The following is a 27,260-nucleotide window of genomic DNA, read 5'->3' as shown; positions in this document are numbered from 1 at the left end:
TCAGAAGTTTACATACACTAAGTTGACTGTGCCTTTAAAGCTTGGAAAATTCCAGAAAATTATGTCACAGCTTTAGAAGCTTCTGATAGGCTAATTGACATAATTTGAGCCAATTGGAGGTGTACCTGTGGATGTATTTCAAGGCATACCTTCAAACTCAGTGCCTCTTTGCTTGGCATCATGGGAAAATCAAAAGAAATCAGCAAAGACCTCAGAAAAAATATTGTAGACCTCCACAAGTCTGATTCATCCTTGGGAGCAATTTCCAAACGCTTGAAGGTACCACGTCCATCTGTACAAACAATAGTACGCAAGAATAAACACCATGTGACCACGCAGCCCTCATACCACTCAGGAAGGAGACGCGTTCGGTCTCCTAGAGATTAACGTACTTTGGTGCAAAAAGTGCAAATCAATCCCAGAACAACAGCAAAAGGACCTCGAAGATGCTAGAGGAAACGGGTATAAAAGTATCTATATCCACAGTAAAACGAGTCCTATATTGACATAACCTGAAAGGCCGCTCAGCAAGGAACATGCCAATGCTCCAAACTGCCATAAAAAAAAGCCAGACTACGGTTTGCAACTGCACATGGGGGACAAAGATCGTACTTTTTGGAGAAATGTCCTCTGGTCTGATGAAACAAAAATAGAACTGTTTGGCCATAATGACCATCGTTCTGTTTGGAGGAAAAAGGGGGATGCTTGCAAGCCGAAGAACACCATCCCAACCGTGAAGCACGGGGGTGTCAGCATCATGTTGTGGGGGTGCTTTGCTGCAGGAGGGACTGGTGCAATTCACAAAATAGATGGCAACATGAGAGAGGAAAAGTATGTGGATATATTGAAGCAACATCTCAAGACATCAGTCAGGGAAGTTAAAGCTTGGTTGCAAATGGGTCTTCCAAATGGACAATGACACCAAGCATACTTCCAAAGTTGTGGCAAAATGGCTTAAAGACAACAAAGTCAAGGTATTGGAGTGGCCATCACAAAGCCCTGACTTCAATCCTATAGAATATTTGTGGGCAGAACTGAAAAAGCGTGTGTGATCAAGGAGGCCTACAAACCTGACTCAATTACTGTCAGGAGGAATGGGCCAAAATTCACCCAACTTATTGTGGGAAGCTTGTGGAAGACTACCTAAAACATTTGACCCACGTTAAACCATTTAAAAGGCAATGCTACCAAATACTAACCAGTGCTCAAGTACATTGGCTAACCGGGCTATCTGCAGTGTGTCCCACCACCCGCCAACCCCTCTTTACGCAACTGCTACTCTCTGTTCATCATATATGCAGTCACTTTAACCATATCTACATGTACATACTACCTCAATCAGCCTGACTAACCGGTGTCTGTATGTAGCCTCGCTACTGTATATTGCCTGTCTTTTTATTTCTTTACTTACCCATTGTTCACCTAATACCTTTTTGCACTATTGGTTAGAGGCTGTAAGTAAGCATTTTACTGTAATACCTTAATATTAACACCTGTTGTATTCGGGCGCACATGACAAACTTTGATTTGAATGTAAACGTCTGACCCACTGTGATGAAAGAAATAGATAATTCTCTCCTATTCTGACATTTCACATTCTTAAAATAAAGTGGTGATCCTAACTGACCTAAGACAGGGAATTTTTACTAGGATTAAATGTCACGAATTGTGAAAAACTGAGTTGAAATGCATTTGGCTAAGGTGTATCTAAACTTCCGACTTCAACTGTAAATCAATTTTCCCTATTCCATTCTGACTCAGGTATGAATATGTTTAACCTATATTTCCTTCCACTTGTACCTACCCCTGACGTTACTACCTCTTTATTAGCCTCTTTCCACGTTTCCATTTGTCAACCCTGTCCTCACACATCTCCTTCTACCCTAGTCACCTAACCCCTTTGTCCATACCTTTGCAGTGTTCCCCTTTCTCACCCCTTTACTCCGGTCTCTCCTCTCCCTTCCTCTGTGACGGTTGATTGATGTGTTTGTCAGCAGCTCTCTCTCAGAACAAAGATGACGTCATCACTGAGCGACACCTCAGATGAGTGACTGTGTCGAAGCCACTTCTTATCCACTGCTCCCACTAATAACCCCTCTGAGTCTGACAACACATTCCACACAATCCATCTTTGAGTTATGTCTCAATTAGAACTAGGGGAAAGCGGAGGCAACATAAACACACATTTCTCAAGGGGGAAAGGAGGAGTCTGACAAAATGAGAAGAGTGCAACAGTGTAGAGATGCTGAACACAGAGGAAGAACGCTCAGAATGTTAGAGATTATAAATGTGAAATGTTTTGTAAAGTTAGTATTATAGTTTAGGCCTACCTGAACGTGGGTGACAAGGTGGAATGACAAGGTAAAATGACGGTAAGAAATAATATACAGAGTGGATGCATTGATCTTAATAATTAGGAAAACTATTTTATTTCAGCATTTCAACAATACAAAATATTTTTATCTATAAACAAAACTTGACGTTCACTTACTAGCTATTTACTGTAGGTTACTAGCCATTTACTGTAGGTTACTAGCTATTTACTGTAGGTTACTAGCTATTTACTGTAGGTTACTAGCCATTTACTGTAGGTTACTAGCCATTTACTGTAGGTTACTAGCTATTTACTGTAGGTTACTAGCTATTTACTGTAGGTTACTAGCTATTTACTGTAGGTTACTCGCTATTTACTGTAGGTTACTAGCTATTTACTGTAGGTTACTAGCTATTTACTGTAGGTTACTCGCTATTTACTGTAGGTTACTAGCTATTTACTGTAGGTTACTAGCTATTTACTGTAGGTTACTAGCTATTTACTGTAGGTTACTAGCGGAACACAGGAGTGATGTTTGCTGATAATGGACCTCTGTACGCCTATGTAGATATTCCATTTAAAAAAATATGCCATTTCCAGCTACAATAGTCATTTACAACATTAACAATGTCTACACTGTATTTCTGATCAGTTTGATGTTATTTTAATGGATACATTTAAAAATAAATATATATATATTTAAACAAGGACATTTCTAAGTGACCCCAAACTTTTGAATGATAGTGTGTGTGTATATATATATATATATATATATATATATATTTTTTTTTTTACCAAATATTCTGTATACCCACCCCTACCTTGTCACAACCCAATGATTGGCTCAAATGCTAAGAAGGAAAGAAATTTACTTTTAACAAGGCACACCTGTTAATTGAAATGCATTCCAAGTGACTACCTCATGAAGCTGGTTGAGAATGCCAAGAGTGTGCAAAACTGTCATCAAGGCAAAGGGTGGCTACTTTGAAGAATGTCAAATATATTTGGAAATATTTAACACTTTTTTGGTTACTACAGGATTCCATATGTGTTATTTCATAGTTTTTATGTATTCATTAGTATTCTACTATGTAGAAAATAGTAAAAATAAAGAAAAACCCTTGAATGAGTAGGTGTGTCCAAATGTTTTACTGGTACTGTATATAACTTGCACTTCTAGAGGCCTTAACAAAGGCTTCTAAACTGGCAGTGAATGCAGGGTAAAACAGACCAAAGAACATGGCAAATACTAAACCATTAAAGGTTTAAGACTTGCTGCCACTCCAATCTGTCCCCTACTGTATGCACATTCAATTGTTGAGGCACTACTACCACTGTATCAGTTAAATTGGTACCTCATTCTCACTAACCGGTGGAACAAATGCAACGTTGCAGCCTCTTACAAGGCACACCTCATAATATGTTAATGAAAACAACAATACCATGAACCCACTACAGGGAAGGGTACAGTATTCTGTGGGGTGGAATTACAGAACCATTGGAAATATAGCACTTTTTAACAGGAATGTACTGTTAAACCAAGTTTCTTAGGAATTGTATATTATCAATTAATCAGTTACAACTAAAACCACTCAGATTGCATTTCAATTTAGGGCAATTAATCATTAATATAGTACTTTACTGTTAGTTTTGTATAATACTGTAAAAACAAGATGCTTTACAGTGTAGTAGGTCCAGCATCATCAGACCGCCGCATGTCGTTCACCCGGTCTGGCACACGGACCGTTATGCCCTCCAGATCTCTGGATAGGCAGACCTGACAACCCAGACGAGACCTGCAGGACCGCAGACAGCAGGTACAGGGACAAGGTCATTAGACACACTTTATTAACAGGGAACCATGTTGTCAAATCTATTCCCTTCCCACTAGCACCTGGTTTGGCTCTTTTGTGGTTAAGGCCCAGGCTGGTCTCATGCACTTTGTGACAAAATCATTAATAAAATAAAAATCTACAAACATCTAATTTGATGCTACAGACAGTTAAAGCAAACACCAAGTCTTAAAAGTCTGTGGTGGAGGGGTTAATAATAAAAAAATATCACACTAGCATAATAAGCGCACATACACTATGTTCACATTCACATGTGAATAGACCTTATGTAACATGTTATGTTATCATTCCAAACGTGTGAGTTACTGTGTAAACTGTTTGTCTTAAACTGGGATGGGAGCCATGTGGGAGAAGCACATCCTCATTAGTAGAGAAACCCACAGTCAGTATCTGGTATTGACGTGTTCCAGAGAATCATGTTAGATATGTGAAAGGTCAGCCAGGGGAAAACTCTGGTCTTGACCAGGTTAAATGTTATAGACAAACAAGAGTCTCAAATACAAGGTGGCTGAGAGCATCACGTTGCTGAGACAGAGCACATGTGAGGGAGAAAACACACATTTGATATGCATTATAATCATACTGATTTGATTTGTCACCTGAGGGGAATTAGTACCCTTTTCATACCTAACTAATTATATTCTAATGTGAAGTGAAAAGAAACAATTATCTTTAATCTGCTCATCTCACCCGGCAACTGAACCTCTTGATCTCTATTGGCTGGAAGCCGGCCTGAAATAAGGTGATTTATCAGCAGGTTAAGCTGTGGGCCAGGCTTAACATGTTCATGGGTGTTCTACGTGTGGGAGTGAGTACATACTATGTGATGTGTATGCATCAGCAAGCATGTCACTCATTTGTCTGTGAGGCCTTTAATAGGCCAGAATCATCTTCCCGCCAATGTGTGTTTTGGAATGTGTGTGAATGTGTGTGACTCACGTATCAGTGAGGCCAAAGGCCAGGTCCAGCATATCATTCTCCTCATCAGTGATGGGCCCCAGCTGGTTGTACACCTTCTGATCCAGGATCACATGACAGGTGGAACAGGCCAGGGTCCCCTCACACGCACCTGGGGAACACACATTTAAAATCAAACTGTTAAGAGATGATGTATATCAGGATCTATCAGTAGAAAACAGCCCAGTCCTAGAGGGGAAGGACTTCACTGACTTTCCGTTCATATGATTGAAACCACAGGATGTACACATCGTATTACCTTTAACCTGCAGAGAGAGAGAGAGATATGTAAGGCCTAGCACATAAAGGGGTATCATTCCAGCTGAGGATGTCAGGGGGTGTGGTTGGAGATTTTTTTTTAAATGGGATATGTAAGGATGAAGTTCTGAAGGCACTGGATTAATGTCTACTCTAATGCATGGAACAGTTTATACTGTGAGGAGAGAGGAAGAGGTGAGAGGTTGTGAGAAAGCTTTACATCAGCCCAACCCACAGACCTGCCCAGAAACACTAAAAAAATCAGTTCAGCCTATCAAAAGCACATTCCATTCAGGGGACTGACTTCTTTCTGCAAGAGGTGGGTTCACGTGTTGGTAGAGCATGTCGCTTGTAATGCGAGGGTAGTGGGTTCGAGTCCTGGGGCAACCCATACATAAAATGAGGGGGCGCAAACAACGCAAAACTAAATTTGCACAGGTAATAGCCAAATCACATAGATGCCATTAGCTAAATGCTAACGAGCTAAAACTAACCAACTAATTGCAAAGACAAGCTAATCCAGCTCAAGTTATACAAGCATAGATAGTAGCTACCCAATGTCATTTTTGATAAGTGTGGACATTTACAAGCGAAAGTGAACGAGACAAATTGTGCAAATGAACAAAGTTGTGATTCATGGTTTTCTGAAGGAAGAGCAGCAGGGTTACAGAGAGCAGATGGGAGATGAACGGGGGGGGGGGTGAACAGTAGAAGAAATAACAGGGAAAAAAATGTCAGCTGTACAGAACTCATCCAGAACTCTGACTCCTGGCAGAAAAATATATTTATTTAACTAGGCAAGTCAGTTAATCACAAATTCTTATTTACAATGACGGCCTACCACGGCCAAACCCTCCCCCCTAACCCGGACAACGTTGGGCCAATTGTGTGCCGCCCTTTGGGACTCCCGATCACGGCCGGTTGTGATACAGATCAAATCAGGGGCTGTAGTGACACCTTAGACCACTGCGCCACTCAGTAACTTCCTCACCTCATGTGCGTTGCACAATAAAGACTCACCAATAAATAGATATAGAACACTATGGACTCACCAGCTCCTGCTTTCTCCCATTATGCTATTTACAAACAAACACGTCAAATCAAATGTATTTGTCACATACACATGGTTAGCAGATGTTAATGAGAGTGTAGCGAAATGCTTGTGCTTCTAGTTCCGACAATGCAGTAGTAACCAACGAGTAATCTAACCTAACAATTCCAAAACTACTACCTTATACACACACACAAGTGTAAAGGGATAAAGAATTTGTACATAACGATATATGAATGAGTGATGGTACAGAACGGCATAGGCAAGATGCAGTAGATGGTATCGAGTACAGTATATACATATGAGATGAGTAATGTAGGGTATGTAAACAAAGTGGCATAGTTTAAAGTGGCTAGTGACACATGTATTACATAAAGATGCAGTAGATGACAGTACAGTATATACATATACATATGAGATGAGTAATGTAGGGTATGTAAACATTATATTAAGTAGCATTGTTTAAAGTGGCTAGTGATATATTTTACATCAATTTCCATCAATTCCCATTATTAAAGTGGCTGGAGTTGAGTCAGTGTGTTGGCAGCAGCCACTCAATGTTAGTGGTGGCTGTTTAACAGTCTGATGGCCTTGAGATAGAAGCTGTTTTTCAGTCTCTCGGTCCCTGCTTTGATGCACCTGTACTGACCTCGCCTTCTGGATGATAGCGGGGTGAACAGGCAGTGGTTCGGGTGGTTGTTGACCTTGATGATCTTTATGGCCTTCCTGTAACATCGGGTGGTGTAGGTGTCCTGGAGGGCAGGTAGTTTGCCCCTGGTGATGCTTTGTGCAGACCTCACTACCCTCTGGAGAGCCTTACGGTTGTGGGCGGAGCAGTTGCCGTACCAGGCGGTGATACAGCCCGACAGGATGCTCTCGATTGTGCATCTGTAGATGTTTGTGAGTGCTTTTGGTGACAAGCCGAATTTCTTCAGCCTCCTGAGGTTGAACAGGCGCTGCTGCGCCTTCTTCACGACGCGGTCTGTGTGGGTGGACCAATTCAGTTTGTCCGTGATGTGTACGCCGAGGAACTTAAAATACCCTCTCCACTACTGTCCCATCGATGTGGATAGGGGGGTGCGGATACGTGACTGGCTCAACTGGGAACTACGGTAAGGTGAAATGAAGAACGCAATCTGCTTCATCTCCTAACATATTGCACAAGTTGACTGCTGCTATTTACTTAAAATGTAGCTGCAAATCTGAACATTACTCAAAAAAATTCAAATAAATAGTTTTGGCGGTATTGAAAAACCATCCCATGGCTTTTCCCCCCCAATACCCCGGGTATACCACCCAAGACTAGAGTCTAGAAATAGACCTCCAGTGGCCTTCGTTTACTGCTCTCTCCCCCTCTCTCTAGACAGGAGGATGAGGAGTCCTGACATCTGCAGGGGAGGACAGAACCCCAGACAGGTTTTCCCCCTCTTTCTACCATGGCGCTCTTTCAGGGATCCAGATTGTATCATGTCAATGCCTAAATAGGACAGATGCGCAGGAGAAATGAGCTGGACAGAGAGACAGAAGGGAAAGATAGAAAGCCTTGCAAACATCAAAGGTGATGTTGCTGACGCATATTGTGCTCACCGCCTCTTTCCCTCCCTCCCTCCCTCGGTTCTCTCACTCTGTCTGGATAGAATGCTTGATGCTAGGGCTCATCCATATAAAGCCATGGAAACATTTAGTAGAAGTGCCAGAGGTAACTGGGCAGCATGGTGAAGTGCCACTCTTGGTGAGAGAGTGACAGTCTAACTACACGCCCTAATATGGAAATAATGCAATGTCATCCTCTGGCTTCTTCATCAGCTTCTTGTAGGAAATGTATATTGGATCTTATCAAATAAACACAGCATCAGAAATATGGACCCACATTGGCAATTGTCAGGATGCAAACAGTATCCATAAGCCTGCAGTCTACTTCACCATGGCACACCTAGGACTGGCACAATTACCGTATAACAGTGTAACTGACGGTTGTGGATGATGACCGTCATAACCGTTTATTTTTTGTTCAACAAACTGACTGAAGATGGGTTGGCTGGGCATTTGTGTGGTTGAGTCCATTTAGGTGGTAACGTTTGTGGCCTGTGGAATGTTGTCCCACTTCTCTTCAATGGCTGTCTGAAGTGGCTGGATATTGGCGGGAACTGGAACGCTCTGTCTTACACGTCGATCCAGAGCATCACAACATGCTCAATGGGGTAAAATGTCTGAGTATGCTGGCCATGGAAGAACTGGGACATTTTCAGCTTCCAGGAAATGTGTACAGATCCTTGCAACATGGGGCCATGCATTATCATGTGGAAACATGAGGTGATGAATGGCAAGACAAGATCTCGTCACGGTATCTCTCTGTGCATTCAAACTGCAATCGATAAAATGCAATTGTGTTTGTTCTCCATATCTTATGCCTGCCGATACCATATCTCCACCGCCAACATGAGGCACTCTGTTCACAACATTGACATCAGCAAACCTCTCACCCACACGACGCCATACACGTGGTCTGCGGTTGAGGCCGGTTGGACGTACTGCCAAATTCTCTAAAGCCATGTTGGAGGCAGCTTATGTTAGAGAAATGAACATTAATTCTCTGGCAACAGCTCAGGTGGACATTTCTGCAGTAAGCATGCCAATTGCACACTCCCTAAAAACTTAAGACATCTGTGACATTGTGCTGTGTGACAAAACTGTGGCCTTTTATTGTCCCCAGCACAAAGTAATGATAATTCTGTTTAATCAGCTTTTTGATATGCCACACCTGTCAGGTGGATGGATTCTCTTGGCAAAGGAGAAATACTAATAGGGATAAACAAATTTGTGCACAAAATTTTAGAGAAATAAGCATTTTGTGCGTATGGAACATTTCAGGGATCTTTATGTCAGTTCATGAAACATGGGACCAAAACCTTACATGTTGCATTCATATTTTTGTTCAGTGTAGAATGTTCATTCAAATTATGCAGATTTGGCTCATGCAATGGAATATTTAGTAATGTCAGAATCAATGAATCACAGCACATAATGGGTACACTTCCTACATTTGGTACTACATAATGGGTACACTTCCTACATTGGGTACTACATAATGGGTACACTTCCTACATTGGGTACTACATAATGGGTACACTTCCTACATTGGATACTACATAATGGGTACACTTCCTACATTGGGTACTACATAATGGGTACACTTCCTACATTGGGTACTACATAATGGGTACACTTCCTACATTGGGTACTACATAATGGGTACACTTCCTACATTGGATACTACATAATGGGTACACTTCCTACATTGGGTACTACATAATGGGTACACTTCCTACATTGCTCCGCCAGTCCACCCATTATGCTATCATTGACTTGAATTGGGACGCCAGTTCTCTTCATTTTATGACAGCATAATGTGTGTAAAAAATGTGCAGTCATTTGGCAGGCCAATTATGTCATCCAATATTTCATGACCATCACAGCCCTAGGTACACCACACTTACCAAAACCTTCAATATCTAGGTTTTGTTCGACCACCAGGTCTAGAAGACTGTCGCCCTTGGCACTCGAAGTGGTGATCTTCCGCCCATCGCGGTTGATGAAATAGACAGTCACCTTCTCCTCTGACCTAGAGTAGGATAGAGAAAGTGAATGGAGACAGAATGAGAGGGAGAGAGAACCAGGGTTCTTTTCAGGTGAGCCACGAATAACATAATACAAAAAAAACATTTTGGCTTGCCTTTGAACCCAACTTAAAATGAGTTTGCATGACGTATGTTAGCGTTGCCAGGATATTTTGTTACCTTTGAAGTCTCAAAAAGGTAACAAAGTATACAGGTAATGCACTGGACCCCGACAGTCACTCAAAGTATAGACTACCAATCGCTGTCAAAGATGCTGAAATTTGTCCTTTATAGGCTACCTGAACCTGCATGACATGAGCCGTCCTCTCACTCTCTCCCAGTTTGGATATAAAGTTGTTGTGGGGCGAGTGGCGAGTGCTCAGTCCCCTCCTGTACTCCCTGTTCACCTATGACTGCATGGCCAAGCACGACTCCAATACCATCATTAAGTTTGCAGACGACAACAGTGGTAGACCTGATCACAGACAATGATGAGACAGCATATAGGGAGGTCAGAGACCTGACAGTGTGGTGCCAGGAAAACAACCTCTCCCTCAACATGATCAAAACAAAAGGAGATGATCGTGGACTACAGGAAAAGTAGGTCCAAGCACGCCCCCATTCTCATCGATGGGGCTGTAGTGGAGCAGGTTGAGAGTTTGTCCACGTCACCAATGAATTATCATGATCCAAACACACTAAGACCGTCGTGAAGAGGACACGTCAAAGCCTATTCCCCCTCGGGAGATTGAAAAGATGTGGTATGGGTCCTCAAAAAGTTCTACAGCTGCACCATCGCAACTGCTTGGCCTCCAACCACAAGGCATTGCGTACGCCACAGTACATCACTGGGGCCAAGCTTCCTGCCATCCAGGACCTCTCTACAGTACCAGACGGTGTCAGAAGAAGGCCCTAAAAAGCCTTCCAGCCACCCTAGTCATATACTGTTCACTCTGCTACCACACGGCAAGCGGTACCGGAGCGCAGTCTAGGTCCAAAAGGCTTCTTAACAGCTTCTACCCCCAAGCCATAAGACTCCTGAACAGCTAATCAAATGGCTACACAGACTATTTGTATTGACTCCCCCCCACCATTTTTATTCTGCTGCTACTCTGTTAATTATCACCGTACCTCTATATATTACCTCAATTACCTTGACTAATTTGCAGAGGTACAATTACCTTGAACTGAACTGGTACCCCCTGTATATAGCCTCGTTAGTTATTTTATTGTTGCTCTTTAATTATATAAAAAAATATATTTTTTATTTTTTACATCAGTTTATTTTAGTAAATACATTCTTAACACTTATTTTTCTTAATATACATTGTTGGTTAATGGCTTGTAATGTAAGCATTTCAGTGTAAAGTCTACACCTGTTGTATTCAACGCATGTGACAAATACAATTTGATTTGATGCATGCCAATATACACAGAGTGTACAAACATTAAGAACACATTCCTAATATTGAGTTGCATCCACCCTTTTTGCCCTCAGAACAGCCTTAATTCGTCAGGGCATGGACTCTACGAGGTGTCGAATGTATTCCACAGAGATGCTGGCCCATGTTAACCCCAATGCTTCTGACAGTTGTGTCAAGTTGGCTGGATGTCCTTTGGGTGGTGGACCATTCTTGATACACACAGAAAGCTAATCAGGATGAAAAACCCTGCAGTGTTTTGGACACAAACAGGTGCACCTGGCACCTACTCCATACCCCGTTCAAAAGGTACTTAAATATTTTGTCTTGCCCATTCACCCTCTGAATTCTACAAATACACAATCCATGTCTCAAGGCTTAAAAATCATTTTTTTAACTGGACTCCTCCCCTTCATCTACACTGATTGAAGTGGATTTAACAAGTGACATCAATAAGGGATCATAGCTTTCACCTGGTCAGTCTGTCATGGAAAGAGCTGGTGTTCATAATATTTTGTACACATAGTGTATACCAGAGATAAGGGACTGTTGATATTGCAACCACAGAACTCAAACGCCGGTTCACCAGTATGAACGAAATCCCTTTTTTCAATAACTGTTATCCGCTAAAGATGATCATCTGTTTGAATCTGCCAATTTATTGGCTGTCCAGTATCGACTACCTGTCCCCAGAGCTTCCTATACAGTTAATCTCTTTTCGTAACGTGTTGAGGCCGGCCATTAAGGAGAATGAGAGGCTCAATTAAAGACATTGCGGAATTTGTATTTGAAGCACCCTTCTGCCAGGTTTCCCTGATGTTGCTACAACAAGCTGTTTTTACCATCCCTGTAACTGTCACTTCTGCGGAGAGATCGTTTTCTAAACTAAAACCTTGAACTCATAAAGACCTACCTAAGAAGCATTAGGGTATCGGTCTGATATGGGCTTTTGAACACCTGAGTAAACTCCACTCACTGCATTGGCGCAATCATAGCCTTGACCAAGGCATTTGTTCACCGATATCCCTTTAAACATCAGCAGGGCCTCCTGAGTGACACAGTGGTCTAAAAAGGCACTGCATTGCAGCACTAGCTGTGCCACTAGAGATTCTGCGTTCGAATCCAGGTTCTGTCACAGCCGGCTGCGACCAGAAGACCCATGGGGCGCGGCGCACATTATTACTCCAAGATGGCGTAGCAGTCGGAAGTGTGTGTTGTCTTGTCTCATGTAAATATAGTTTTTTCGTATATATTTAAATCTACTTTCCATCTACGTACTAAATACACTCTCCTGCAACCAAGCCTCACCCAATGTGGTAAGGATCTGCTATTTTAATACTTTAGAACCGGAACCCCCATCAGAAGCTAGCCAGCTAACTAGCTACTAGTCAGTTAGCCACTGCTAGCGGTCTTCACCGTTAACTCGGACAACAGCATGACTCAGCTCGGTCAATACCCGCCTGTCTGCACAGAGCGATATCAACCCAGAGCATATCGGACTGCTTTTTCTCTACCACATCTCCGGATTCCTACTGCAAGCTCTGAACTTTTACACCGGCTCATCGCAGCTAGCTAGATGCAATCCGCATGGATACTCCTGGCTAACATCACTGTCCCGAAGCAAGCACCAGTTAGCCTTGAGCTAGCCCCATCTCACGGCTAACCGAAGAGGTCCAACAGCCAATTCTTGGGCTGCAATACCTCTTTTGCCAATTGGCCTGGCCTACTTACTGCCGACACAGAGCCCTGCCAATTCATCATGACTGGTCTGCTGACGTAATCTTCCAAGGTGGTTTCAATCAGTCTCTTCCGTTGCGACATCAGAGGCCCATCTGCTAGCCCCGGCCCGCTAGCTCGGCTAGCACAGTAGAAACTACTGAAATCGTCTCCCTGAATAATCTATTGCTACTCATTGGACCCTATGATCACCCAGCTACACATGCCTCTCCCTAATGTCAATATGCCTTTTCTATTGCTGTTTTGGTTAGTGATTGTCTTATTTCACTGTAGAGCCACCAGCCCTGCCCAATATGCCCTAGTTAGCCCCTTTATTCCACCCTCCACACATGCGGTGTCCTCACCTGGCTTAACTGGTGCCTCTAGAGAAAAAAACGCTCTCAACGTCACGCAATGCCTAGGTTTACCTCCACTGTACTCACATCCTAACATACCCTTGTCTGCACATTATGCCTTGAATTTATTCTGCCACGCCCAGAAATCTGCTCCTTTTACTCTCTGTTCAGAATGCCCAAGTCGACAAATTCTTATAGCCTTTAGCCGTACCCTTCAAATCAAAGAAAATGTATTTATATAGCCCTTCGTACATCAGCTGATATCTCAAAGTGCTGTACAGAAACCCAGCCTAAAACCCCAAACAGCAAGCAATGCAGGTGTAGAAGCACGATGGCTAGGAAAAACTCCCTGGAAAGGCCAAAACCTAGGAAGAAACCTAGAGAGGAACCAGGCTATGTGGGGTGGCCAGTCCTCTTCTGGCTGTGCCGGGTGGAGATTATAACAGAACATGGCCAAGATGTTCAAATGTTCATAAATGACCAACATGTTCGAATAATAATAAGGCAGAACAGTTGAAACTGGAGCAGCAGCACGGCCAGGTGGACTGGGGACAGCAAGGAGTCAGGTAGTCCTGGGGCATGGTCCTAGGGCTCAGGTCCTCCGAGAGAGAGAAAGAAAGAGAGAAGGAGAGAATTAGAGAACGCACACTTAGATTCACACAGGACACCGAATAGGACAGGAGAAGTACTCCAGATATAACAAACTGACCCTAGCCCCCCGACACATAAACTTATCCCACTCCTCCACTGGTGATGTAGAGGTTAACCCAGGCCCTGCAGCCCCCAGCACCAATCCCATTCCCCAGGCGCTCTCATTTGTTGACTTCTGTAACCATAAAAGCCTTGGTTTCATGCATGTAAACATTAGAAGCCTCCTCCCTAAGTTTGATTTATTCACTGCTTTAGCACACCCCGCCAACCAGGATGTCCTAGCCATGTCTGAATCCTGACTTAGGAAGGCCACCAAAAATCCTGGAATTTCCATCCCCACATTTTCCGACAATATAGAACAGCCAAAGGTGGCGGAGTTGCAATCTACTGCAGAGATAGCCTGCAAAGTTGTGTCTTACTATCCAGGTCTGTGCCCAAACATTTCGAGCTTCTACCAGAAACAAGTCTCTCACCATTGTCGCTTGTTATAGACCCCCTTCAGCCCCCAGCTGTGCCCTGGACACCATATGTGAATTGACCCCCCCCCCATCCATATTCAGAGTTCGTACTGTTAGGTGACCTAAACTGGGACATGTTTAACACCCCGGCCGTCCTACAATCTAAACTAGATGCCCTCAATCTCACACAAATGATCAAGGAACCTCCCAGGTACAACCCTAAATCCGTAACCATGGGCGTAACCATTTTTCTACGGCTGGCCATGCTTTCCACCTGGCTACCCCTACCCCGGCCCCGGCCTTAGATATCATCCTGACCAACTTACCCACTAAATACGCCTCTGCTGTCTTCAACCAGGATCTCAGCGATCACTACCTCATTGCATGGGTCCGCGGTCAAACGACCACCCCTCATCACTGTCAAACGCAGGCCTTTCTAATCAACCTGGCCCGGGTATCCTGGAAGGATATTGACCTCATCCCGTCAGTAGAGGACGCCTGGTTGCACTTTAAAAGTGCTTTCCTCACCATCTTAAATAAGCATGCCCCATTCAAAACATGTAGAACTAAGAGCAGATATAGCCTTGGTTCACCCCAGGCTTGACTGCCCTTGATCAGCACAAAAACATCCTGTGGCGTTCAGCATTAGCATCGAATAGCCCCCGCGATATGCAACTTTTCAGGGAAGTCAGGAACCAATACACTCAGTCAGTTAGGAAAGCTAAGGCTAGCTTTTTCAAACAGAAATTTGCATCCTGTAGCACTAAATCCATAAAGTTTTGGGAAACTGTAAAGTCCATGGAGAATAAGAACACCTCCTCCCAGCTGCCCACTGCACTGAGGACAGGAAACACTCACCACCGATAAATCTACGATAATCAATCATTTCAATAAGCATTTTTCTACGGCTGGCCATGCTTTCCACCTGACTACCATTACCAAAATCTCAGCACTCCTTGCAGCAACATGCCCAAGCCCCACCACCGATTCTCCTTCACCCAAATCCAGACAGCTGATGTTCTGAAAGAGCTGCAAAATCTGGATCCCTACAAATCACCTGGGCTAGACAATCTGGACCTTCTCTTTCCAAAATCATCCGCCGAAATTGTTGAAACCCTATTACTAGCCAATTTAACCTCTTTTGTATCATCTGAGATCCCGAAAGATTAGAAAGCTGCCGCGGTCATTCCCCTCTTCAAGGGGGGAGACACTCTAGACCCAAACTGTTATATACCTATATCCATCCTGCCCTGCCTTTCTAAAATCTTCAAAAGCCAAGTTAACAAACAGATCACCGACCATTTTGAATCCCACCGTACCTTCTCCACTGTGCAATCTGGTTTCCGAGCTGGTCATGGGTGCACCTCATCCACTCTCAAGGTCCTAAACGACATCATAACTGCCTTCGATAAAAGACAGTACTGTGCAGCAGTCTTCATAGACCTGGCCAAGGCTTTTGACTCTGTCAATCACTGCATTCTTATCGGCAGACTCAATAGCCTTGGTTTCTCAAATGACTGCCTCGCCTGGTTCACCAACTACTTCTCAGATAGAGTTCAGTGTGTCAAAATCGGAGGGCCTGTTGTCCGGATCTCTGGCAGTCTATGGGGGTGCCACAGGGTTCAATTCTCGGGCCGACTCTTTTCTCTGTATATATCAATGATGTCGCTCTTGCTGCTGGTGATTCTCTATCAATGATGTCGCTCTTGCTGCTGGTGATTCTCTGATCCACCTCTATGCAGACGACACCATTCTGTATACATCTGGCCCCTGTTTGGACACTGTTAACAAACCTCCAAACGAGCTTTAATGCCATACAACACTCCTTCCGTGGCCACCAACTGCTTTTGAATGCTAGTAAAACTAAATGCATGGTCTTCAACCGATCTCTGCCCGCACCGCCCACCCGACTAGCATTACTACTTTGGACTGTTCTGACTTAGAATATGGGGACAACTACAAATACCTTGGTGTCTGGTTAGACTGTAAACTCTCCTTCCAGACACACATTAAGCATCTCCAATCCAAAATTAAATCTAGAATCGGCTTCCTATTTCTCAACAAAGCCTCCTTCACTCATGCTGTCAAACATACTAGAGGTCGACCGATTATGATTTTTCAACGCCGATACCGATTATTGGAGGATCAAAAAAGCCAATACCGATAAATAAAATACATTTAAAAAATATATATATATTATTTGTTAAATCGGCTGATTTATATTTTATTTGTAATAATGACAATTACAACAATACTGAATGAACACTTATTTTAATTTAATGTAATACATCAATAAAATCAATTTAGCCTCAAATAAAAATGTAAACATGTTCAAGTTGGTTTAAATAATGCAAAAACAAAGTGTTGGAGAAGAAAGTAAAAGTGCAATATGTGCCATGTAAGAAAGCTAACGTTTAAGTTCCTTACTCAGAACATGCGGGCACATGAAAGCTGGTGGTTCCTTTTCACATGAATCTTCAATATTCCCAGGTAAGAAGTTTTAGGTTGTAGTTATTATAGGAATTATAGGACTATTTCTCTCTATAAGATTTGTATTTGATATACCTTTGACTATTGGATGTTCTTATAGGCACTTTAGTATTGCCAGTGTAACAGTATAGCTTCCGTCCCTCTCCTTGCTCCTACCTGGGCTTCCCCAACTTGGGGAAGCTCATGGGAGACGGTGTGGCCACATTACCATAACACTGTTTATATAATAGCCTCAGATATGAGGTTTACATCTAATTGTTGTATAAGGTGAATGAATGAGTATGATACTGTTGGTATAATTGTGTAATATGATTTTGGACTGTTTAATTAAGAAAATTCCCTACAATTCCCTTTTGATTTGAACTAAATCAGAAGACCGCCCCTGAGCCCAGTTAGGGTCAGGCCTCCTGGGACAGCCCTTTTCGGCACTTCCGAATAAAAACCCCACTCTGGTTTTCGATCAGCAGACAGAGCTTACCTCAATTACGAGATGGCTAAAGGTTGCAGACCATGTTTTTCTCCATTAGGAGGACAAAGGTTGTAGACCATTGCTGAATCTTTTAACCATACCACGTGGTTAAACTCGTAGACTATCGATACCGACAGAATAAGAACAAGTCTTTGATATTAATTACTAGTCTGCAGCTAGGAATTCAGTATCATTGAACGTGAAGAACGACAACCGCCGAAACATCCATTATATATGGGGTGGCAGGGTAGCCTAGTGGTTAGAGTGTTGAAATAGTAACCGGAAGGTTTCATGTTCAAATCCCCCGAGCTGACAAGGTACAAATCTGTCATTCTGCCCCTGAACAAGGCAGTTAACCCACAGTTCCTAGGCCGTCATTGAAAATAAGAATTTGTTATTGACTGACTTGCTTAGTTAAATAAAGGTAAATAACGAAACAAATTAATGTCACACTGAACTATCCACTATAACCACGAGAGAGATGGACAATTCTACAAAATAAACAAACTTTTCACCAAGACGACACACTGAGCATAAATATATATATTGATTGCAATTTTTCCCGATGAGTGAGTGTTCATGTGCAAAGGATTAGCATTTCAATTGTCATAATTATCACTTTGTAGTGACTTCTTAGTTGACCCTCACTTCCCCTTTTGTCTAACAAGCCTTAATGCCGGTTTAGCCCACTAGGGCACATTCTCCTATCATTTCATGTAACCACATTTACCTTGTTTGTTTATGCATTTCTGTGAATTATTTAGTAATAAATAAATGATTTAAGACAATTGATGTATGGATGACTCATAGTGAAGACTGGGTTCGTGCAGATAACCATCAATTTACGGCGTTTGGAATGAGACTAACGTGAGGTAAAGTAAATAATTCATTAATTCGAAGACTAATTGGTCAGATAAAGTATCTGAAAAGTTATTTTAGGAAATTATAACTTTGTAATCTGAATATTTTTCCTTGGTGCCCCGACTTCCTGGTAATTACGGTTACATGATTAATCAGTCTAATCGCGTAATAACTAATTACAGAGAATCTTTGATAACGACTATCAGTCTTCAGTTAATGATAGTAAAGACACGACACCATTTGCACAACCTTTCATTTAATGTCATAATTACGTAAAATTCTGGCAAATTAGTTCGCAATGAGCCAGGCGGCCCAAACTGTTGCATATACCCTGACTCTGCATGCAATGAACGCAAGAGAAGTGAATATTGCCTGCTAACCTTATTATTATTATTTAACCTGGATTTCTTTTAGCTAAATATGCAGGTTTAAAAATATCTACTTCTGTGTATTGATTTTAAGAAAGGCATTGATGTTTATGGTTAGGTACACGTTGGAGCAACGACAGTCCTTTTTTCACGAATGTGCACCGCATCGATTATATGCAACGCAGGACACGCTAGATAAACTAGTAATATCATCAACCATGTGTAGTTAACTAGTGATTATGATTGATTGTTTTTTATAAGATAAGTTTAATGCTAGCTAGCAACTTACCTTGGCTACTTACTGCTTTCGTGTAAAAGGCAGGCTCCTCGTGGAGTGCAATGTAAGGCAGGTGGTTAACACGTTGGACTAGTTAACCGTAAGGTAGTAAGATTGAATCCCCCGAGTTGACAAGGTAAAAATCTGTCATTCTGCCCCTGAACAAGGCAGTTAACCCACAGTTCCTAGGCCGTCATTGAAAATAAGAATGTGTTCTTAACTGACTTGCATAGTTAAATAAATCGGCCAAATTGGTGTCCAAAAATACAGATTTCCGATTGTTATGAACACTTGAAATCAGCCATGATTAATCGGCCATTCCGATTAATCGGTCGACCTCTAAAACTTACCCGTGTGAAACTGACTATCCTACCGATCCTTGACTTCGGCGATGTCATTTACAAAATAGCCTGTAATCTATCACAGTGCCACCCGTTTTGTCATCAAAGCCCCATATACTACCCACCACTGCGACCTGTATGCTCTCGTTGGCTGGCCCTCACCACATATTCGTCGCCAAACCCACTGGCTCCAAGTCATCTATAAGTATTTGCTAGGTAATGCCCCACCTTATCTCAGCTCACTGGTCACCATAGCAACACCCACCCGTAGCACGCGCTCCAGCAGTTATATCTCACTGGTCATCCCCAAAGCCAACACATCCTTTGGCCGCCATTCCTTCCAGTTCTCTGCTGCCAATGACTGGAACGAATTGCAAAGTTCACTGAAGCTGGAGACTTATATCTCCCTCACTAACTTTAAGCATCAGCTGTCAGAGCAGTTTACCAGCGCAGTGCACGCTGACACGGTCGCCAGGTGTACGGTGTTTCCTCCGACACATTGGTGCAGCTGGATTCCGGGTTAAATGGGCATTGTGTCAAGAAGCAGTGCGGCTTGGTTGGGTTGTGTTTAGGAGGACAAACGGCTCTCGACCTTCGTCTCTCCCGAGTCCGTATGGGAGTTGCAGCGATGAGACAATTGGATATCACGAAACTGTGGAGAAGAAAACGGTAGATAATATAAAATAAAACATTCAATCAGTAGAAAAAAATGCAAATCAGGGCCTGAGTCACTTTTTCAGTCAAATTTCTGAAGCCCAAGAAACAAACAAACACTTAGATTCCTAGTACATATGGAAATGTACTATTACTTTTTGGAGGGTTATTGTAACAAAAAAAAAGAGACATTGATGACAGGCGCATGGGCCCTCCAGGGCTCGTGGGCAACCCCACCTTTCGGAGGCTGCGAAGGTGTTCGGTATACCAGATAGGTAATGCTACCCATACACACATCAATCACTTATTTTTCAATTACTTTCTTTACTACAAAAACAAAGTTTCACTGCTATGTAGGCTTTTAGTGGATGGTGGTCCAACCATGGTGCTGCTATAGTTCTGTCTGGTCACAGTATCCCTTCATCTTATACTGTAGGAACTTCTGTAACACTCTACTTCATCATCTGAGGAAAGCAACACCGTCTGTTTAGCATCCAACACTGTTGTAGTTTGGTAGCCAGAGCACAGCATCCAAACACCATCCACATAACAGACTTTTACAAGGTTTTTTCTGTGTGCTGTAATGTGTGGGCCAGAAGCTCTGGTTTATAGATTTAGACAATAAGAACACACTTTCTCCGTTACTACTCCCACATGATGAATTACTGTCATAGGGTTTAACAGCGGTAAAACCAAGAGTTTAATAATTGTCATATCAGTCTATGGTACTCCCCCATAAAGGAAAGTCTTCATTGTAACCAGGCGACTTGATTAGGTCTTAAGATCAAAGTGTCAATGCTGCTGTCACTAACAATAAGGGCCAGCTCTAGCCTTTTAGGGGCCCCAACATAAGAATTGTTTGGTTGGCTCCCCTCTTGACGCTGTAGAGAATTTTTTGTTTTAAAGATAATTTCCTGCAATTCTACCCATTTCTCCAGCCTGTCCTTTACAGAGATTGCACTCGGTTTCCAAACATTCACAGTGGTGTGTATTTATAGTTTCCAAGGGAAGCCAGGCTTCCACCCCAAAAACTATAAAATAAAATAAAAGATAATTAGTCTCTCTGTGTTTCGTAAATGTCCTTCAATTCACAAGGTGCTGAATGTATCTCACCAGAAAACACATCCGAGCGAACGAAACCCGGAGAAGGCGAGTGGGAAAGCTGCTGTTACCGTCGAATACTACTCGTCAATGTGCAATCATTGGACAATAAATTAGACGTGGTACGATCACGAATATCCTACCAACGGGACATCAAAAACTGTAATATCCTATGGTTCACGGAATCGTGGCTGAATGACGACATGGATATTCAGCTAGCGGGACACATGTCGGCAAGATAGACATTGCACCGGCAGGATAGAACAGTACACTCCGGAAAGACGAGGGGGGTCTGTGCATATTTGTAAACAACAGCTGGTGCATGAAATCTAAGGAACTACTGGACTGTTTTGCTATCACGGACTGGAACATGTTCCGGGATTCTTCCGATGGCATTGAGGAGTACACCACATCAGTCACTGGCTTTATCAATAAGTGCATCGAAGACGTCGTCCCCACAGTGACTGTACGTACATACCACAACCAGAAGCCATGGATTACAGGCAACACTCGGAAGCTTACAAGAAATCGGAAGCTTACAAGAAAGCTCTAACTCGGAAGCTTACAAGAAATCCTGCTATGCCCTGCGACGAACAATCAAACAGGCAACGCGTCAATACCGAGCTAAGATTGAATCATACTACACCGTCTCCGACGCTCGTCTTATGTGGCAGTGCTTGCAAACTATTACAAACTAAAGGGAAGCACAGCGGCCAGCTGCCCAGTGACACAAGCCTACCAGACAAGCTAAAACAATTCTATGCTCGCTTCGAGGCAAGCAACACAACATGCATGAAAGCATCAGCTGTTCCGGATGACTGTGTGATCATGCTCTTCATAGCCGACGTGAGTAAGACCTTTAAACAGGTCAATATACACAAGGCTGTGGGGCCAGAAGGATTACCAGGACGTGTGCCCCGGGCACGTGCTGACCAACTGGCAGGTGTCTTCACTGATATTTTCAACATGTCCCTGATTGAGTCTGTAATACCAACATGTTTCAAGCAGACCACCATAGTCCCTGTGCCCAAGAACACAAAGGCAACCTGCCTAAATGATTACAAACCCTTAACACTCACGTTCGTAGCCATGAAGTTCTTTAGAAGGTTGGTAATGGCTCACATCAACACCACTATCCCAGAAACCCTAGACCCACTCTAGTTTGCATACCGCCCAAACAGATTATTGCATCTCCTTGTGTTGTTGTCCTCTGGTGGCTTTCCTAAATTAGTCATGGATGGAGATAGGGATTTGGACTTGTAGTTTTCCTTAATTCTCCAGACTGGCCAATGATTATGACCGCGATTCTGATCCAACCACAAATCCATACATTGTGCCCTTGCCCTGAGAGGATGGAAGTAGCTTGATGTAGTATGCTAATGTTAATTAGCTGGCCTGGTGTATCGTTGCCCATAAAAGGAAGTTAGGCTAGCAAGCAAGAATTTTAGCCAGGTAGCCTAGGACAACAAAAACTAAAAGTGTGTACTGTATGACAAAATCAAAGACCATTTAGGCAACATGAAAGAGGAAGATGGCATTGGCGTTTCTACACAAGTAGGGTGAGTCGGAAACATTACCTTGCTTTAGCATGCTGTAGGTAATTTACCCGTTTGTTACATGCAATATGTTTTGTGGACTTCCCCAGACAGATTTTGCTCTCTGGTTTTGTAATGAAACAAAAGGTGTGGTTGAATTCATTCTGCCACTGTGTCTTCTTATTGTCTCGGCCTTAGGCATATACTATATATCACAATGCTAAAGCATATGCACTAGCAGATTATAGAGTAAACAATGCAATTTCCACAACACATAGGTTGTAATATGGATTTTCTTCCTGGATTGGCATACCCTGAGATTTTACCCACACCCACTGAACATGCATGGCTTGAGAGATGTGGTCACCGGTCGAGTGTGTATAGCTAGCTACCTAGTTTAACTCCTCCATCACATTGCGTTTTGGTACACCAGAAGTACATTCATTTCCATTAGAATGCAGCATTGAGTTGCAGAGGCAGTTGCAATGTGTTGTGTGGTGCATACCTTGGATTTATCCAAGACGGCTTGACAGAAATAGTAGAAGGTGAATGTTGAACTTTTGTTGCATACATATCCAAATTATGCTGCGTACCATTTTTCACAATGATGCTGTCGGTGTGATCAAGGCATAAATATCAACAGTACTGCCACAGCAGCATAACATTTGATTAACACTTGATTTTTTATAGTTCAATTATACAAAATTCTTGCAACCAACATAATGTTATATATATGGGGGATACAACCATCCCAGCTCTGCAGATTTTGTACGAATAATCATTAGATAATTGTTTTTGGTACTGTCCATATGTAGCTTGTTTTTAGTCGCAGGTCCAGGAATGGTTGAAGAATTGCAACATTTATCTGGAGCTAACTCTGCAGATAGCACTACTGGGTGATTTGAAAAGTCATAGTCAATTGATCAATAATCTAGTAATTATTTTAGCATTTACAATCTGTAGAAACTATGAGAATGGAAAGATTCAGAACTTTAATGAAATATGACAAATAGAAATTTAAAAAATGGATGGTGTTAAGAGATAGATGGGAGGGGTTGAGTAGAGCTGAAGGGTGGGATTAATAACAAGATAACTAATGTAAAATATACCGTGTCCGTAGAACGTGTATAGCTTCAGAACTTTTGAAAAACAGCACAGTTAAAAATATGACAAAATAAAATTCAAACTGGATGGTGTTCAGAGATAGATGGGAGGGGTTGATGGTAGCTGAAGGATGGGATTAAAAACTAACAAAATATAACTATAACCCTTTGCCTTGACAGTTTTGCACACAATTGGCATTCTCTCCACCAGCTTCACCTGGAATGCTTTTCCAACAGTCTTGAAGGAGTTCCCAAACATGCTGAGCACTTGTTGGCTGCTTTTTCTTCACTCTGCGGTCCAACTCATCCCAAACCATCTCAATTGGGTTAAGGTTGGGTGATTGTGGAGGCCAGGTCATCTGATGCAGCACTCCATCCCTCTCCGTTGTGGTAAAATATGCCTTACACAGCCTGGAGGTGTGTTGGGTCATTGTCCTGTTGAAAAACTAATGATAGTCCAATTAAGTGCAAACAAGATAGGATGGTGTATCGCTGCAGAATGAGGTCATAGCCATGCTAGTTAAGTGTGCCTTGAATTCTAAATAAATCACAGATAGTGTCACCAGCAAAGCACCCCCACACCATCACACCTCCTCCTCCTCCATGCTTCACGGTGGGAACCACACATGCAGAGATCATCCGTTCACCTACTCTGCATCTCACAAAGACATGGTAGTTGGAACTAGAAATGTCAAATTTGGACATTATTCATTGCTCATGTTTCTTGGCCCAGGCAAGTCTCTTCCTATTATTGGTGTCCTTCAGTAGTGGTTTCTTTGCAGAAATTCGACCATAAAGGCTTGATTCACACAGTGAACAGTTGATGTTGAGATGTGTTTGTTACTTGAACTCTGTGAAGCATTTATTTGGGCTGCAATTTCTGAGGCTGGTAACTCAGGTAATGAACTTATCCTCTGCAGCAGAGGTAACTCTGGGTCTTCCTTTCCTGTGGCAGTCCTCATGAGAGCCAGTTTCATCATAGTGCTTGCTGGTTTTAGCCTACATCATCGTCAATATTCGGTCTGGTTGGCTGATGGGCGCAGCAGAGAGGCAGAAAGAGTGAGGTCAATCAGTAGAAGAAATCTAGCTAGCTAACTAGCAGAATTACATCAATCATCAACAATTAGCTGATCGTCCCCCCTCTTTTCCCAATGTCAATGATGTCTTTAGGAGGTACTGTAACTAGCCTTCTTAAAATTTGTGATGAGTTGTTTCAAAAAAATTAATCTAATTTTTGCTAAAGAGGCATTTGGTATTTTATGAATTTGGAGATATGAATTATGAAAGCTTTTTTTCCATTTTGAATACCTGCCGGCTACAACTACCGGCTACAACTAGAAATGTGAAATACATCAAATGCAATACTAAACCAAGTGAGTTCAACCACAAGGGAAAGACGTCTCTCCCACAGTACACAGTGGTTTATGGTGATGTGTTGCTGTCCTCTAGTGTCTATAAGTGAGAAGACAATTTTGGTATGGAGTCTCGATCCCTTCTCTCTGAATTGTGCACTTGAACACTCTCTCTACTAGAGTTCAACAGTCCTTATCTCGCTAATAGGGTAAAGGGCCTTGCGTGGCACTTTCAGTTCGTTCCTTAGGACTTTCTCTATCTGCTTCTATCTAGAGAAAGTCCTATGGAACCGAGAGAAAGTCCTAAGGAACGAATTGAAAGTGCCACGCAAGGCCCTTTACCCTATTAGCGAGATAAGGACTGTTGAACCCAATAGTAATTAAATTACTACCCCTCCAGATGTAGTTTGTGGCTGTGTTCAAGGCCATGTCATTACACAACTACCGAGATTGTTTTAATATCACAGCCATAGATCCTATGAAATTATTCAAATTATATGGTCCTAGCCCTAAATTGTATATGCGCACACGCACATAATACAATTATAGACATTACATTTTCCTACCTGAGTGGCTGTGCACACGGCTATTTTTGCAACGTTTTTGATATTGCAAGGCCTAAAAACTTGTGAGATCCAATTTGTAAGTCGCTCTGGATAAGAGCGTCTGCTAAATGACTTAAATGTAATGTAAATGTTGTATAGCACTCACTGCAAGTGACACGTGCACAAAGGGAGATTAAAAAAGAACTGTTGCGCCGTGATTGGATAAAGCTTAACCTTGGGGACGAATTGCCTGACGACACAAAATGAATTATTCCGCTGCTGTATGTTCGAAAAAATAAACTTCTACTCTTCGAGCATACCGATAGTGTTTTCGCGCAAAATGGTACACAGTATCATCTGGATGTGTGCAACAAAAGTTCAACATTCACCTTCTGCTAGTATTTCTGTCACGCCTTCAACTCAACACATACAGTTTGACGCATACGTTCGATAAATCCAACGTATACATCACACAGAACGTAATTCAACTACCTCGGCAAGGCAAATGCAGCGTTCCATTGGAAATGAATGTACTTCTGGTGTCCCAAAACGCTAAATACTGGCAGTATGATCGAGGCGTGTGCGTAGCGTTTGGCCGAAGCAAGGAGTTGTAATAACCAGGCAAGGGGACAGGCGTCACTTAGATTTTTTTTTAAATCAGGGAGCCAATCATACAACAGTAGGGCAGGCTACCCAAGGTGTGCAGTCGGCAGATGTTTCCTAAAGAAAGATAAAAAAAATTGCTAACATTTTGCAATTTGTACTCTTTCTGTAGGAAAGAACTGATGACTGCACAAGTGTGCCACATATATAAGCAGCAGGACTTCCACGCATCCTGCCTTTATAACGTTCCGTGCTGAACAAATATTGCTGACCTTAATCGGATACTCTCATTCATAAAATATGATCAAAGTTATGTTGACGTTGAATAGCCTAATTGAAATGTATCAGGTGCATTCAGTCGACACGCAAACATTGTTTCATCGGTCTTTCTATGGCATGGCTAGTGTTGAATGCTAAATAGTACAATTTTAGACGTCACACTTTCCTACCTGAGTGGCTGTGCACAGGTGCCCAGTAGCACCTTATTACCGCCAAAGACCTGGGGCAGGTATGGTGATATTAAAATCCTAGATGCTGCGTGAAACGCAACGCCACATTTCGTTCGATATCGTAACAAACGAGTAAAAAACTGTATTGATGCAGACGCAACCGACATGTTGCCCCAACGTCGATGTAAAATAGCAAAAATTATAGCAATTGATGCAAGTTCAGGAGTGTATCAATGTACCCAGGCGAGAGCGAAATGTAAGCGCCACAAAACATTTACCCCACTTGCAACCCTTAAGTGGATGTCTCCCTCCCTCCCTCCCTCACCCCTCGGAATTGCTCAATAGGGCATAAGGGGACCCAGGGTTTATGTGTGTGTGGAGCATGGATTGTGCCAGATAGGTTACGTGATTCATTAAAAACATTAGGGTCCTTAGTTCATAGTTATTTTTTTAAAAAGGT

The 27,260-nt window shown here is 42.5% G+C and overlaps 2 protein-coding genes across 3 annotated transcripts in view; one reads left to right on the top strand and one right to left on the bottom strand.

Annotated features, from left to right (window-relative positions):
- Positions 1–3,148: 3,148 nt before the first annotated feature.
- LOC127931097 (adrenodoxin-like) lies at positions 3,149–27,096 on the bottom strand. 2 transcript variants are annotated; one of them, XM_052522354.1, is made up of 5 exons: positions 26,801–27,096; positions 19,904–20,110; positions 9,931–10,055; positions 5,107–5,236; positions 3,149–4,110 (listed from the first exon to the last, which is right to left on the bottom strand). In XM_052522354.1, the coding sequence occupies exons 1-5, from the start codon at positions 26,965–26,967 to the stop codon at positions 3,993–3,995; spliced, it is 747 nt and encodes a 248-aa protein (XP_052378314.1). In that variant the 5' UTR covers positions 26,968–27,096; the 3' UTR covers positions 3,149–3,992. The 2 variants fall into 2 exon arrangements, with proteins under 2 accessions (XP_052378314.1, XP_052378315.1); XM_052522355.1 differs by lacking the exon at positions 19,904–20,110.
- LOC118386231 (radixin-like) overlaps positions 22,717–27,260 on the top strand; it is a 61,473-nt gene continuing 56,929 nt past the window's right edge. The window contains exon 1 of the mRNA XM_052522351.1: positions 22,717–22,772. Within this exon, the coding sequence (XP_052378311.1) occupies positions 22,732–22,772 (41 nt within the window). The 5' untranslated portion in view covers positions 22,717–22,731. The remainder of the gene's footprint in view (positions 22,773–27,260) is intronic.

This window comes from Oncorhynchus keta, chromosome 7, assembly GCF_023373465.1.
Source record: "Oncorhynchus keta strain PuntledgeMale-10-30-2019 chromosome 7, Oket_V2, whole genome shotgun sequence".
NCBI classification, from domain to species: Eukaryota; Metazoa; Chordata; class Actinopteri; order Salmoniformes; family Salmonidae; genus Oncorhynchus; species Oncorhynchus keta.
Note: the sequence above shows the minus strand (reverse complement) of the source record. Positions and strands in the feature narration are given on the sequence as shown.